General features: G+C 38.5%; 1 protein-coding gene across 13 annotated transcripts in view; it reads right to left on the bottom strand.

The window, feature by feature from the left end:
• Positions 1-9,991: 9,991 nt before the first annotated feature.
• Positions 9,992-16,962, bottom strand: part of tnrc6c1 (trinucleotide repeat containing adaptor 6C1) — a 173,978-nt gene continuing 167,007 nt past the window's right edge. For all 13 annotated transcript variants that reach the window (XM_070857623.1, XM_070857629.1, XM_070857632.1 and 10 more), the window contains 3 exons: positions 13,499-13,569; positions 11,763-11,902; positions 9,992-10,416 (listed from right to left, as the gene is read on the bottom strand). In XM_070857623.1, the coding sequence (XP_070713724.1) occupies positions 10,056-10,416; positions 11,763-11,902; positions 13,499-13,569 (572 nt within the window). In that variant the 3' untranslated portion in view covers positions 9,992-10,055. The remainder of the gene's footprint in view (positions 10,417-11,762; positions 11,903-13,498; positions 13,570-16,962) is intronic.

The raw sequence follows: 16,962 nt of genomic DNA, 5'->3' as shown, positions 1-16,962 counted from the left end.
TTGTCTATGTGTATCTGCAGGTTCTACAGCTAATTTTTTTTCCATTAAATTACTGTGTAATTTCATCCTCTTTTGACAGTGAAATGCTTTTTTAAAAATTCCCTTGATAGTCGCATCACTAAGACTCATTAAATTGCATCTCAAATGTTCCGCATCTTGAATATTTAACTTTTAAATCTCAGAGTGCACTGAAGTTATTGTGGAATAATCCTGTTAATTTTAATTTCCTGATTCCCTTGACATTGAGCTGCGAGAGTCCACAGATACACTCCAGACTGAACAGTGGAAGAGCGACTAGCTTATGAATCAAAGGTGAAACAGAATTAGTAATAATCAATGATATCTGACCTAAATGTGGCAGAGCTGATCAGTATACCAGTAGCTGCCACGATACACAATAGTCACTTACACATGAATTCCCAGACCCATTTATTGAACTGCTATTTGTACATTCATTTATTTATGAAGCTGATAATATTGAATCAAACTAAACTTGAAAAATAATCCCAACAAGCAAAGGATTTTCAAGTAAATCTGCCTTTTTAAGTAATAGGAACAGTGGCAGTACTGTACTTGAGAGAGATTTGAAACCGCATCAGCAGCCTCTTAAGAATTGAATATATGTACTAATAAATGCGCTGATGAAATCTATGAGGACTAATAATCAAGGCAAAAAATAAAATTATGCAAATAGTTAACATAGGAATATAATTTTTTACTTAAGGACTCTACAAATACCAATTAATATTCATTGAAAATTATTCATAATAGTATCTTATTTTTTTAAAAACTTGTTCTCGAGTATATTGGCAGAGATTTTGCAGTGGGTAATGATGGTGAACTGTCAGCGTTCACCATTATCCCTCTGAAACTGACTGTAACTTCAGGATTTAGTGCATGCACATCTAAACGCGAAAATGCTGAAGTTGTGGTCAGTCATTCACTGCTCCGACACTGGCTGTACTGTGGCCTCTCTCCCCCACCCCACCAATCAGTGGAATTGACAAAATAGTGAGCTTTTCCATGCTAATATACTGTTAAACACCCCATTAAATGTTAAGCCTTGTTGGAATACATGTAACTGGGGTTTTAACAGCATATTGACTGCCAAACATTGCTGGCTCTGAAAAACTAATTTTATATTTTTGGAATGTTAAATTTCTCCATGATAAAAAATTACTAGATTTTAAAATTATTTTTTTGAAGTTTGTTCAGTTTCTACCATAACCCCATGTGTATGTGCCAATCTTTATTTCACTCTGTAACAGTTTTAAAAAGTGCAGATAATCAGTGCTTTTCATTTCCTGTCTGAAAATTCTTCAATGTGATTGGCTGCTTAGACATCTTGATGATGTCACAACTGCATCGTGCTTGGAATCCCCTATTGACAGTGCTACAATCAATTACATAGAGAAACTGAAAGTTTCTGTCACAGAGATCACAAGATCACTGTGAGCTGCTTTCTTAGAGGTCAGCGGTGATCGCCATCGCATTGCCAGCGACCGCAAATTACGGGCCAATGGCTTATATGGGAAATGCTTGCCTCATTTTAAAAAATGTTGTCAGCTTCATACCTCAACTGGTATTCAGCTCAAATCACTGGTATTAAGCATCTTATTTCAAGGGCCTATAAGTGTAGGTAAAGTGCAATTTAACACTGGAGGAAAAAACTAATGGTCAGAAGTGGAAGATGTCAGATTTTTTTCTCCACTGTTCACATAAAGTAACTCAGCTTGCTGTAGCCATTTCACCACTTCCCCAGCCAGAATTAACTGTTCCAGGTGCTCTGAATTTATTGGAGCAAATCTTTTGTCAATTAACACCTATGTCATGGCATCATCACCATGCCGTAGCATGACAAAGTAATTGCAGCCAGACTGCACAGCTTTACAAGCTAAATATAGGCAGCTTCAATTTTACTTCTCCATGCCAGCTATTCTACAGAAGAAACATTTACTTTCAAAATCCATAACCAGTCTTTTTTTTATATAAAAAGCAAGGACGAGCCTCTATATTTAATCGAGATGTAAACTTGTCCATGTAAACTGGTGCAGTATTTGATAGATTAATCACTGTGTTAATGATGCATTGTATTTTTCTCTTCACTGAGAAGATGGCTTGGTTTCTCTCAGCATTTGTTTAGACAGATTGAAACTGTTTTTATTTGTGTCTTAATGACTTATACTTAACTAATTGTTTACTATTTACATGCTTATTAGCATTGAAAGATAACATTTGCAGTGTAACAATTTGTATTGTTTCTCAAACATGGTCCGTAAATGTGTAATAATTTAATTTGTTTCCTAGTCTACTTGCTGACAGCATCCAATTACATTTAATTTAATTCGGGTTTATAATGAGTGTGTAAATGTATGGAACTAATAGAACATACAATGTTGCATAGACAGACCACATTTTTACAAATAAAATACATGTAAATTATAGAACACAATATTAATACCCATCCTTAGTAATAATTAGTCTATGTAGAATTAACAGATCGCCTGATGCATTGTTCCTGTTAAATTGGAGAATACATCGGCCAGGAGCATTTTACTTTTGAGGCTTTGTTTGCTTTCAAAATTCAATTTAAGAAAAATAGGAGAAAAAATGCTGTCTTTCTCGATCTGTCTTTCACACTCGCAGTATAAGTCATCAACAATTGTTTTTATGTCAACAAGTCACTGATGAGATAATTAATTGGGTTCAAAGTTCAACTGATGATGATTTTGAAAATTGAACTATTAACATAAAGGCAGACAATCACTATTCCCAAGCTTAAATAATTTTTGTAGCATATAAGCTGTAACAGGTTTTTTATTTTGTACACTTTTTAAAAAAATCATACAAACACATAAAAGTGGCCTTTTAAAAAAACAATACATTTTACCTGAATAAAGCTGCTGAAATGTGTCCTCAAGTGTTTCTTAATAATTTTGCAAAATAACTGAGCAAGAACTGCTGGAAGCCAAAGAAATATATTCTCAGTATAACAGACACATTTTGATGCATCCTTTCCCTGCCTTTAATAGTTTGATATTTTGAAATAGAAAGATCAATATAATTGTTACATAGTAATTGATGAGCAAACTCCCAAACTGTTTGGGATGTTACCAAGCAAAGGCACCTATACAAAGTGATTTTTGATGGACATTTTGAGATAACAGAGTAGAAGCACATGCTGTAGCATTACTTGAGTGAAGATGCAATCTTTTGCAATCTTCCTTGCTGTTTCTTAAACCTCCTACTTCTGTATCATGCCCAAATCCAAATCGTGTATCTACGTCAAGAACAAAAGTAGACCAGCATTGACCCGAGGTACACCAATTCCAACTGTACCCCCATCCAAGCAACTCCCAATGATACTATCCCTTTGTTGCCTGTTCAATGAACATTCTATCCTGCAGCTACATTTCCTCTTGTGCCATGTCTAAATTTTTTTGTAATACATCTCATGAGACACCTTCTAAATAACCATATAAATTGCATCTACTGCATTCTCTTCATCTATGTAATCAGTTATTTGTTCAAAAAACTCTACTAAACTGGTGAAACATGACTCACCGTTAATAAATATATGCTGACTTTCTTTACTCGCCTCATGCATCTTTAATTGCTTATTAATTTGATCTCAAATTATGGATTCTCAAGAGTTTCCTTACAATTCACATTAGAACTGGTTTATAATTAAGATTTATATTTTTCTCCTGTCTTGAACAGATATACCACATTAGCTACCCTCCACTCCCCAACATTATTTGCATATCTAGGGGGGGATTGAAAAATTGCAGTCCTTCAACAGCCTCGGGCAGCTGACAAAAGGGCGATGACTTATCCACTGATTGCTGTTAATTTTAATTCAGAACCAATTCCTTTTCTAGTGATCTTTAACAATTGGTCTACATCACCTCAAATACACCATGTTCTCACTTCCACTATCATTTGTAAAAACCTGAAAAAATATTTAATAACTACCAGATTCATACTCCACAACTAGATTTCCCCTTCATCTCCAAGTAGTCCTACCCTAATTTTAAACCCCCTATTTCCTTTCATATTATCTGCAAGGTTTTCATATTCTCTTTTAGTTCTTACATAATCATAGAATGGTTACAGCACAGAAGGAAGCCATTCAGCCTGTCGAGCCTGTGCCGGCTCTCTGCAAGAGCACTTCAGCTAGTCCCACTTCCCGCCCTTTCCTCGTAGCCCTGCAATTTTTTTTCCTTCAGGTATTTATCCAATTCCCTTTTGAAAGCCACAATTGAATCTACCTCCATCACCCTTTCAGGCAGTGCATTGCAGATTATAACCGCTCGCTTCGTAAAATAGTTTTTCCTCATGTTGCCCTTGGTTCTTCTGTCATCACCGTAGATTTGTGTCCTCTGGTTCTCGACCCTTCTGCCAATAGGAAAAATTTATCTCGATCTACTCCTCTAGACCCCTCATGATTTTGAACATGTATAACAAATCTCCTCTCAACCGTCTCTGCTCTAAGGAGAGCAACCCCAGCTTTTCCAGTCTATCCATGTAACTGAAGTCCCTCATCTCGAGAACCATTCTTGTAAATATTTTCTGCACCCTCTCCAAGGCCTTCACAACCTTCCTAAAGTACGGTGCCCAGAATTGGACACAATACTTCAGTTGAGGCCAAACCAGGGTTTTATAAAAGTTCATCGTAACTTGCTTGGTTTTATACTCTATGCCTCTATTTATAAAGCCAAGGATCCCACATGCTTTTTTTTAAAAAACCGCTTTCTCAACCTGCTCTGCCACCTTCAACAATTTGTGCACATATAACTCCAGGTCTCTCTGTTCATGCACCTCCTTTATAATTGTATCCTTCAATTTAGATTACCACTCTTCATTCTTCCAACCAAAATATATCACTATGCACTTTTCAATGTAAAATTTCAACTGCCACGTGTCCACCCATTCTATCTGCCTATGTCCTCTTGAAGTCTATCACTATCCTCTTCACTTTTCACTATACTTCCAAGTTTTGTGTCATCTGCAAATTTTGACATTGTGCCCTGTACACCCAAGTCCAAGTCATTTATATCAAATAAAGCAGTGATCCTTGTACCAGCCCCTGGGGAACACCACAATATACCTTCCTCCAGTTTGAAAAATAACTATTCACTACTCTGTTTCCGGTCACTGAGCCAATTTCGTATCCATGCTGCCACTGTCCCTTTTATTCCCCGAGCTTCAACTTTGCTGGCAAGCCTATTATATGGCACTTGATCAAACGCCTTTTGGAAGTCCATGTACACCACATCAACCGCATTGCCCTCATCACTCCTCGCTGTTACCTCATCAAAAAACTCAATTAAAAAATTAAACATTTGCCTTCCTTAATTAATCCACACTACTGAGGTTAAACTGACTGGTCTGTAGTTGCTGGGTTTATCCTTACACCCTTTTTTGAACAAGGGTGCAACATTTGCAATTCTCCAGTTCTCTGACACCATCCCCGTATCCAAGGAGAATTGGGGGATCATGGCCAGTACCTCCACAATTTTCACACTTGCATCCCTCAGTATCCTAGGATGCATCCCATCCAGTCCTGGTGACTTATCTACTTTAATTACAGCCAGCCTTTCTAGTATCTCCTCTATCAATCTGTATCCCATCCAGTATCTCAACTACATCCTTTTTAACTATGACTTTGGCTGCAGCATCTTCCTTGGTAAAGACAGATGAAAAGTGCTCATTTAGTATCTCAGCCATGCCCTCTGCCTCCATGTGTAGGTCTCCTTTTTGGTCCCTAGTTGGCCCCACCCCTACTCTTACTGTCTGTTTACTATTTGCATGCCATGGAAGAGTTTTGATGTTAGTTGCCAGTCTATTCTCATATTCTCTTTGCCCCTCTTATTTCCTTTTTCACTTCTCCTCTGAACTTTCTATATTCTCTTCGAATCTCTCTTTTCATCTACCCAACACACTTTCTATATTCATGATTTTCTTCAGCATTTTAAGCACAAGCTTTATCATCGGTTTCCCTTTTAAGTTTGTTTACTTTTTAATCATTTTCTGTAGAACTCTATACTTTCATACATCTGTTTTTTGTGTTCTAAGAATGTATTTATTTTGTACTCTATTCATCTCATATTTGAAGATTCCTCACTGTTAATCCACCTGTTTGCTGAAGTTATCTTTTATCTGATTGAACTTTTCACTTTTTCAGTCTAACACACTTATCTTTCATTATCTTTTTATATTGTCATGTTGAACCTAAGTTGCAGTTGTTATTTCCGAATTCTTCGATCATCAGTTCCTTCCCCTATTTCACTACCAGAACTAATCAAAGAATGCTTCTTTATCTATTAGATGTGACACCATTTCCATGAAATATTTTCAGAATAGCAAACTTTCACACTGGTACCACGTTGCCAAACACATATGTAGAATGTAACGTACACCACTGCCCATCACATTCTATTTAATGGCAATAATCATATTGAGAACAGGGTATTATCAATTTGCATCAGGTTGTAACTTTCCTTTCAAACCTGCATTGATCTACAATGTCATTAATATGCACCTTGTCTGCTCTCATCTGATTGCTTTAATAAGATTTAAAATGCATTTGTTTCAAGTCTAGATAGTAGAAACTTATTTGACCAACAGGCCAAACTAAATATATTTCTATTCTTTCAGTGCAACTCATGAAATGTATTTTGGGTTTGTACTGTATTTATAAATACCCATCATTGTTAGAAGTCTATAGATCTGGATGAATCTCCAGTGCAAAACAAGTGTTCATTTCCAGTTTTCTGTGTCAGAAAAAATTCCTGCTGTAAAATCCAATGCTTAACTTACAGGAGTTAATAGCTGAACGATGTCAAGTAAAAGCATATATTTTGAAGAGAAGAGACAAATGGAGGCATAATCTTTTATTCATTGTTGACTCAATAATACATACTGTACCAGCAAAAACGAAAATGTGTTTTAAACATTACAAGGTGAAAACTTGATTTGGATGAATAGCTGATGCACAAAGTATGCACACAATGCTTGCCACAATTTTTTTTAATGCTTGGGCTTGTCAGTTCTGTCCCTTGTTCTGGTACAAAGAAACATGATAAAGGGAAGAGACTCCATTAAAGTAAACAAATGGATCAAACTTGTTTACCTATGGTGGTTAATCCAAATCAAGCTTTAATTTCAAATGCATCACATTTAAATGTTTCACCTGAAAAATCCTTGCGCCTTTAAATTTTTGTTTTTATTTTGCATTTAATGTGGCTAATTGTGCTTTGCTATCTCAACAAAATAAAGCTTGGACAGTTTAAAAAAAAGTTCCACTTTTTAACAAAAACACAAATTCCTCTTAGTGCTGGAGGTGGCATTGACATTGGATATCTCACCCCACATTGAACACTTCCATTGGGCTCTGAAACTACTTAAAAGTGAGCAACTTTGTTTATGTTTCAGATTACAACAGTGCTTTGACATAACTGAATTTGAACCCTAGTAGATTATATACAAAAGCCTGTCATTCATACAGTACAGCAATCTCATTCTTCAATACAAGGTTAGAGGTGAGCAAACCTCCAAGATTCATTTGGCAGCCTAGGATAGTCAAATTTCACAATGTGTACTGAAACCTGAAACAAACTGCCACCATATTTACCCCAAAAAGGAGGTGCAGACAAAACTCTTAAGACTTCCAATAGCAACTCAGGATTAAGCAGTACAGCAATTACTTTTCAAATGTGACTACACCAATTTGGAATGCTGGTCTCATTTTTTAATTACAAATTAAATAATTTCTTGTACTCACGGGATTTTGTGTAGGCAGCACCTGACGAGCCAGTGGGTGGTTATAAATTGCCAACAAATATACACAAACACATTCACTGGTACCAGACCAGGTTGTCAAACTCATGGAATGGTTCACTGATTAGTTTAATTAGGGAATCTCGCCAAAAGATATACAACACGGCAATAAAATATTTTTGAAAAAAAACTTTTACAAGCTTTCGTAGAATTGCTTTAAGAGGTTTGTTTCTGATGCAGTTTATTAAGCTTTCAACATTTAATGTTTCAGAGCCACTTTTACAGAGCAACATCTTTGTAGATCTGATGGGGCTACCTCATCAGTCAACTGAGTTTATCCACTTAGTGCAATGCACCATGGTAATCTGCTAATTTCATAGTAAACAATGAATAGAGCAGGAAAGCAGCTTCACCACAATGCACTGAGCCTTCTGGATCTGCTCAGTGTAAGTGAATAAAAACATCCTTCATTTCAAACAAATAATGCATTAATGATCTTGTTCAACTGCCAGGGGGAAAACTGCAATTAATAGTTCTCAAGAAGCCCAATAGTTCAAGAAAGCAATTTTCTGTGCATATTTATTTTTTAATATCACATTCTATGAGGAGAAAATGTTAAAAGCCACCAACTTTTCTAAAAAAATCTTGGATTACCAACATTTGTAATTCAAAGGCAAAAATGAAATAAACACAGACCTTCACTCCCTCTTCCCCCCCCACCCCCCAAATCTTTTTAACGTCAGGCTTTTTCTACAACTCAAGACTATTTTCGGCTTGGAATATACATAATGGCAATGAGATGTAAATACCTTCTGAGAAGAAACAAGTAAATACACTCTACTAAAACTCAGAAAAAACAAAGTCTTGAACCCATTTGTGCATAGTTCATGATCCTCTTTAAACCAGCTTTTTTTTTCTTGCCAAAAACAGCTTGATAAAACCAATAAAAACCTATCCAAAGATAATGCACAAGTTACCTGATCCAAGCAGGCTGGGACAAGGAGTTTATACAGTAACATACTTTATAGTACGTTAGTCAATTGTCTTTAACACAATCAAAAGCATTGATTTCTTTTTAAAACATAAAGCATTTCATAAAGCACTCTTCAAACATTGTTGTGTCCATTATTTGGTAAATAAGTAACTGCTACAGAATAAACAGGTATTTTCTTCTTTTCTTCAGTGCTAGAAGTTGGGTTAAAATACATGAAATGGCGTGGAGTAGCTCCCCAGAAAATTCAGGCCTTCCTGAGACATCATCCACTGTGTGCAAGAAAGTGAGCAAAAATTTACGAAGGAAAAAATACACAACAATGGCCAAAAAAATACAACACTGTTCATTCCCAGAGTTCTGAAGTAGCACATCTTCATTCTGAAAATAGGTTTCGATGGAAGAGTAATTGTCCTTTTTTCATCTTTTTTTTCCTTTTTTTAAGTTCTGAAAAGTTTGTAAACAGGAGGATACCAAACATAGGCACCTCCAAATCAGTCACAAAAATATCCAGTCCAAGTGCTTCCCATGCCTGCTTGCAGGATGGGTCCACTCTATTGTGTAGCTATGGCCACAGTTCAACTAGAGCATTTTTTTTTTTTAGATTTTTTTTTCAAATTTTATACTCTGAAAGAAAACTGGTGCAATACTCCTGTAATAATTCTCTTGCATTAGTCCACAAAAAAGCCACTAAAGGTAGGTATACACATCATCTCCAGAGCACACACTGTTTAAGAGCGTCCTTGAGTAAACATTTACACATGAATTGCTGCTGGCCCCCTTTGTAAGATTAGCTGGAGGGGCTGCAGACACTCAGTGCAAAGTTAGAAGCTAATAATTTGACCGACAAGCAAATAAAAGCATATACTGTATAAAGAAACAAAAACACACTGATTTCATACACACTCACACACATAGATGCACAACATCTGCACCATCACACATACATACACAATAAACTTTTTTGTTTGAGCCTATTTGTGATGACAACATCTCGGAAGTGTAAATTAGACGGTTTTCACATTTCATTATTGGCCTGCTTGATTCAAGTATTTGTGTTGATATGTTTTTGGGATCAAACGAAACAATGAAAGCAAGGGTAATGTGCATACTAAACCCAGGCTCACAAAAGTAGATTTTCCATGCCCCTCCCCATCCCTCCCACTTCCCTGCCCACCCTCCCCTAACCAACCAAAAGAGGTTGTAGATCAAGGGTCAAAATGATGTCCGAAATTGGGTTGTTTAGTGCTGATTGTTAGCTCCACAAGATCATCGGTTTTCCCTACATAGATTCTCCACTGAGAAGGTCACCAGGGAGTAAGGTGTTTATAGGCGTAGGGCTGCCGATTACTCTGGTGTCATCACTGTTAGGAGGCCCCCATAGGCTGCTGGAGTATTGGGGGACGCCACTCCACAGGAGGTCATTGGCTCCTTTCCCACTCAGGCTTGTAGTATTCCAGTGGCCTAGATCATTACGGACCAATCCGTGAGAGTTGGTGCTTGACCCAAGTCGGCTCTGATTGGTTCCTGTGTTAGACTGCCAGCTCGAGGTCTGTGCCAGTGATTGACCTTGTGCAAAGAAACGGTTAACTTCCTCATCACTGGCAAACTCAGCGAGGATGGTAGTGTTTCCCAGAACGCACCTGGACAAAGGAAGAGTCAAACATTAGACAGCTAACAAACAGACTTCGCTAAATGTGTACTCTGAATGGCATTATTCTTGTTTTTTTTTTAATTTACTGAAAGGTTTTACATTCACATAATATACTGCTATTCAATAAAAATTTGGTGTCCAAACTGGAACCTTTAACACACAGAAAATACCAAGAACTGTTGTAGCTATTGTAAAGCTTGCACTGCAATTTGGGATGGTAACTTTGTTTGTGTATATGTGTTTTAATTTCTTTAAAATATACCTTTATTGCTAATTTGTGACTTGCTTTCTTGGGACAATTTAAATACTATTGCATCGAGTACATTGATGCTTTCCCTGTGCATTGTGACAGGTAGTAGTTGCAGAGAATGTTACATTCTTCTAATTCTGTTTCCATATATGTCCAAATTACTGGTATGTTGTCCAAGTATTTGTAATAACCCATCAGTAGCTTGGGTTTCAAATCTGCTGTTTTCCTAGTCTGCCATGTATGTGTCTGTTAAGCTGGAGCAAATATTTTGTTCATGGCTGTGCCCTTAATTTGAAGATATAATTCATCATTGAATTCAAAGTAATTTTTTTGGTCAGTCCCAAGTCTGGCAGCTGCATTAGGATCAAAGAGTAGTGGCGATGGGAATCAGGGGACATCTCTTAGTCCGTAACCTCCCTGGACTTGGCTAAGTGTGTCCCAATAGGTTGGTGGGGGGAGGGGAAAAGGAGGAAGAGATTGTTGTACTTCGTACTGGAAAACAGAAATTTTACAGATGTAGATTGCTCAGTAGTTTGGTTCAGAGATTTTTTTTAAAATACAAGAATGGATTCTGTTTCAGATACCTGGCTCACCAAGACAGGGCAGAATCAGCTTGTACATTGACGAACCAATGTCCAGGTTCAGAGATATTTGGGGAGAGGGATTTAATAAAAGAGAGCTGTTTGAGGAGCAGATTATAAGAGGGTGTATTGCTTGAGGTTGCCCAGTGGAAACAGAGGGCTGAAAAGTAGTGGCGAGTCGACCATGAGCCAGCAGAGGTCAATCCATGAGTCCACGTGGAGGTGTGTATTGGCCACCAATGGATCCAGTATACCCGGACCGGAGAGGAGCCATGGAGAGTGAAAAGTAAATTCACAAGATCAGTGTGGATGAGGGGCTAGTCTGAGGAACAGCTGTAGGAACAATCCGAGAGCGTTTATTCTTCCTTTATCCAAAGATCAGGAAAACAGAAAGAGGCTTGTGTCAATTCAGTGATCTATTGCTATAATGAGGGTTCCTAATGGACACCGAAGCAATGTTAAATTATGGGAAAATCTTTAGCTAGAGTCATATAGGAAGCTTACATGTGCAGAGACTTCTGGGCCTTAGCTGCTTCTTCCTTGGAGCTGTAGCGAACCACAGCATTTCCTTGGGTCAAATTCAGATGGAATGTTATCAAGGGACCATGCTGCATGCATAAAGTCCGCAAAGTTGAACCATCAATCTGTAGCAAAAGAGTGAACCATCATTACTTGCATTATTTTCAAATGTTAATGTAGACAGTAAGTGTCCATAATTTTACAATTGTGGTTGGCACACACTACATTTATAAACAAATAAATTACTTGCCTTGTATGGCATTCATCCCTTACAAACATCCAAGGCCTGCAACATTGTGCCAATTCATTTTAATCTTTAGCTAAACTGAAACTGACTAACTAGTAAGCTTCTTAACTCCCCAAACTCTATACCTTGTAGAATCTGAGCGAATGGTTGGGTGACTATTCACATCATTTGAAGAAAGACAACTCTACAAGGCAAGCCATTTGTATTTCTGGTTCATGGAAAACAGAATGCTCTTGAAAATGGAAAAAAAATTACAAAACAATCTCATGTAACTTAATCCTGTGGAGCAACTGAAGACCTTGTCCCACTCAGCAGTCTATGAAGCAGGGAACACAAAGCTTTTACCTGGAGGGGGGGGGGTGATGGAGGGGGAAGAAATGCAAACTGGTGCAATGGGGCAGATTCTCAGGCTTTACAGAAGGTGGGAGATCAGGAGAAGCACTGCCAACAGTCCCATCTATGTACGAAGCATGTAATTTTCTCAGAACTAAATTGAGCAAGCCTGTACTCTAATGCTGTGTAAAGAATGTTAAATGATGAGTGATGTCATAGAGGATGCTATGCCTTAATTTTTGAAGGAGCCATAAAAATGCACTGACCACCAGACTGTGATATAAAGTGAGAGAGGGGCTAACTTTGTGTTTCCTTCTTTTAATGATGTGGGCTGAGGGATAACTATTGACCAGGACACCAGAGAGAACGTCCCTACTCTTCTTCAAAATAGCGCCATGGGATCTTTCACATCCACCCGAGAGGATGGCCGGACAGGGCTTTGGCTTTTCACCTCATCCAAAAGACAGCACTGCCAACAGTGCAGCACTCCCTCAGCACTGCAGTGGAGTATCAGTCTAGATTTTGTGCTGAAGTGGGACTTGAACCCACAATCTTTTGACTCATGAGGAGAGTGTGCTACCATTGAGCCATTGCTGTAAGGGGAAATGCAATTTTAAAAAGTACTTCACCAGTAGAGTTTTGCATCTTTTTAACTAGCACAATATTGTGTGTTCATGTAGTATTTTGATTTTTCAATGTGTGTAATACATATTACACAAAATGGATGAACACCTATTTATTTTCTTCTAATTTTGCAAAATTTCAAATTGTGAAAGCTATTAGATGTAACTGGAACCTCAGCCTAACCTTTCAAAAACACAATTTGAAATAGGTTTTCTCAACAACTTGAAAATCAGATGAAATTCTAATGCTATTACAGGTTACACATTTATTGGAATAGTTTGAGGGTTCATTGGATGCTAATTAAAATTCTAGAAGTTTAATGCTCAGCGAGGTTAAATTTGCAGTCTGTAAACCTATGTATACAAGACTACATTTTTTCAATTCAGAGAGATCAAATTTGGAAATTTCAGATGTACTGATGTTCAAACTCACTTGCAGCCAATGGCACTGGCAAGGCTGAGGTTGCTTTCACATTACAATAAATGAACGCTACTGTTTCCCAAGATTTGCTTGTTACCTGGGGTGTGAGGTTTCGGAGAACCAGCCAGCTATTGTTCCTTCCAGAGCTGTCAGTGCTCCAAGCAGAATCTAATAGGCAAAAGATAATGTTATTATCCTTTTCATTTATGTTCTGAAACAATAGTAATTTATTTATATTTCATGTATCAGAATGGAAAAGATACACCATTCTTCTTAAAGACCCAATTCCATTTGGATGTTTTTTTTTACATCTGATAGTGTCATGGAGCAAGTTGGCATTTCATCTTATGAATGGGAATGTAATGCTTCTTTCAGTTCTTTGTTCAACAGGTTAGTAAAGGTAATCAAATATGGAACTGAAGTACGAGTAACAGCACTGTTAATGCATACTAATTTAGCTGCATAAAAGTGTTAGAAACTAAAGATGCCTAAAAATGTATAAAACTGATATGAATGCTGTATTTTAAATCGTTGTTTAGAATGAATTGTCTATTCAGAATGCTTAGCAATGCTAATGGTTTGGTACCCTGCTGAGATGTTATATCATTCTGCACTATGACAACCATTGTTTTCAAGTTAAAGCTTCAGTTTGTTTATGTATCTTTAAGACAATTTGTATAGAAAAACTTAGAATGGAAAGAAGTTTGTAGGAATTAATGGTAACACAGGCTGTTTGCTATGTCGTAAAAAAGTTAACGACCGGTTAGAGTGAGAAAGCTCTGCTTTGGGCATCGTAAATTCAATGGGTAGAGGTTTAGGCTTTGCATTGATTGTACCAGAGAGAATAGGGAAAGAGAGAGATTAAAGGAATTCCACAAAAAAGCAACTTCGAGAAGGTATAAATGAAGACATGTGGCCAAAATCATAAGCCATCTTTAAGACGGGTTCTTGAAACAAGAATCAAGACAAAGAACACAATACGATATTGGATAGCAAGTTTTTTGGGGAACCTCCATAGGTCAAAAGGTCTCATCAATATTCCAGTTCAGGCCCACCCTAAAAATAGGTTAAAAATGACCTCCCGGAAGCTTGTACTCAGACGGAAGAGAGAGAGAGAGAGAGAGGGAGGGAGGGCAAAGAGAGAGAGAGAGAGAGAGAGAGAGAGAGAGAGAGAGAGGAGAGAGAGAAAAGGGCGGGCAGGGAAAGGAGAGCGAGAGAGCGAGAGAGAGGGCGGGCGGGGAAAGAGAGAGAGAGAGAGAGTGCGCGTGCGGGCAGGAGAGGGCAGGCGGGCGAGGAAAGAAGTCCAAGACAAAAGGAAGGACCGAATTGCTCACGTGTGTCAACCGTTTGTCTGATCGGAATCAGAATAAGCTTCTTGCCACAGTCATATGTTTTTGCTGTATAACTAATGTGTTCTATTCCATCTTAAACTCTGATTAAACACAATATACCCATCATATTGGTTTGCACTCGAACCTGATTATTTAAAGTGACCAGAGATAGCCATAGAGGTTATTTATTCATCAGGGGAGGGCAGCAGCAGCCAAGTTCATGGCACCGTGGCTGGCTCTGCTGCACAGGAGGGCAGGAAAAAGAGTGGGAGAGCGAGTGATAGGTGATTCGATTGTGAGGGGAATAGATAGGCGTTACTGCGGCCGCAACCGAGACTCCAGGATGGTATGTTGCCTCCCTGGTGCAAGGGTCAAGGATGTCTCGGAGCGGGTGCAGGACATTCTAAAAAGGGAGGGAGAACAGTCAGTTGTCGTGGTGCACATTGGTACCAATGACATAGGTAAAAAAAGGGATGAGGTCCTACGAGACGAATTTAAGGAGCTCGGAGCTAAATTAAAAAGTAGGACCTCAAAAGTAGTAATCTCGGGATTGCTACCAGTGCCACGTGCTAGTCAGAGTAGGAATCGCAGGATAGCTCAGATGAATACGTGGCTTGAGCAGTGGTGCAGCAGGGAGGGATTCAAATTCCTGGGGCATTGGAACAGGTTCTGGGGGAGGTGGGACAATTACAAACCGGACGGTCTGCACCTGGGCAGGACCGGAACCAATGTTCGAGGGGGAGTGTTTGCTAGTGCTGTTGGGGAGGAGTTAAACTAATATGGCAGGGGGATGGGAACCAATGCAGGGAGACAGAGGGAAACAAAAAGGAGACAAAAGCAAAAGACAGAAAGGAGATGAGTAAAAGTGGAGGGCAGAGAAACCCAAGGCAAAAACCAAAAAGGGCCACTGAATATAAAGGGGCTGCAGGAGGGGTCAAAACTAACAATCATGGTTTAAAAACCAGGATTAAAACACTCTACCTAAATGCACGCAGCATTCGAAATAAAGTAAGTGAGTTGACGGCACAAATGGGTATGATTTGGTGGCCATTACAGAAACATGGTTGCAGGATGGCCAAGACTGGGAATTAAACATACAGGGGTACCTGACGATTCGGAAAGATAGACAAGAAGGGAAAGGAGGTGGGGTAGCTCTGTTAATAAAGGATGATATCAGGGCAGTTGTGAGAGACGATATTGGCTCTAATAAACAAAACGTTGAATCATTGTGGGTGGAGATTAGAGATAGTAAGGGGAAAAAGTCACTGGTGGGCGTAGTTTATAGGCCCCCAAATAATAACTTCACGGTGGGGCGGGCAATAATCAAGGGAATAATGGAGGCATGTGAAAAAGGAACGGCAGTAGTCATGGGGGATTTTAACCTACATATCGATTGGTCAACTCAAATCGCACGGGGTAGCCTGGAGAAGGAATTCATAGAATGCATAAGGGATTGTTTCAGAACCTACAAGGGAGCAAGCGATCTTAGATCTGGTCCTGTGTAATGAGACAGGAAAAATAAACGATCTCCTAGTAAAAGATCCTCTCGGAATGAGTGATCACAGTATGGTTGAATTTGTAATACAGATTGAGGGCGAGGAAGTTGTGTCAGAAACGAGCATACTATGCTTAAACAAGGGGGACTACAGTGGGATGAGGGCAGAGTTGGCTAAAGTAGACTGGAAACAAAGACTAAACGGTGGCACAATTGAGGAACAGTGGGAGGACTTTTAAGGAGCTCTTTCATAGTGCGCAACAAAAATATATTCCAGTGAAAAAGAAGGGTGGTAAGAGAAGGGATAACCAGCCGTGGATAACCAAGGAAATAAAGGAGAGTATCAAATCAAAGACCAATGCGTATAAGGTGGCCAAGGTTAGTGGGAAAATAGAAGATTGGGAAAATTTTAAACGACAGCAAAGAATGACTAAGAAAGCAATAAAGAAAGGAAAGATAGATTACGAAGGTAAACTTGCGCAAAACATAAAAACAGATAGTAAAAGCTTTTACAGATAGAAAAAATGGAAAAGAGTGACTAAAGTAAATGTTGGTCCCTTAGAAGATGAGAAGGGGTTGTAATGATGGGAAATGTGGAAATGGCTGAGACCTTAAACAATTATTTTGCTTCGGTCTTCACAGTGGAAGACACAAAAACCATGCCAAAAATTGCTGGTCATAGGAATGTGGGAAGGGAGGACCTTGAGACAATCACTATCACTAGGGGAGTAGTGC

Source organism: Pristiophorus japonicus, chromosome 16, assembly GCF_044704955.1.
Source record: "Pristiophorus japonicus isolate sPriJap1 chromosome 16, sPriJap1.hap1, whole genome shotgun sequence".
Taxonomy (NCBI): domain Eukaryota; kingdom Metazoa; phylum Chordata; class Chondrichthyes; family Pristiophoridae; genus Pristiophorus; species Pristiophorus japonicus.
The sequence above is the reverse complement of the archived record's forward strand: the minus strand, read 5'-3'. Positions and strand labels throughout refer to the sequence as shown.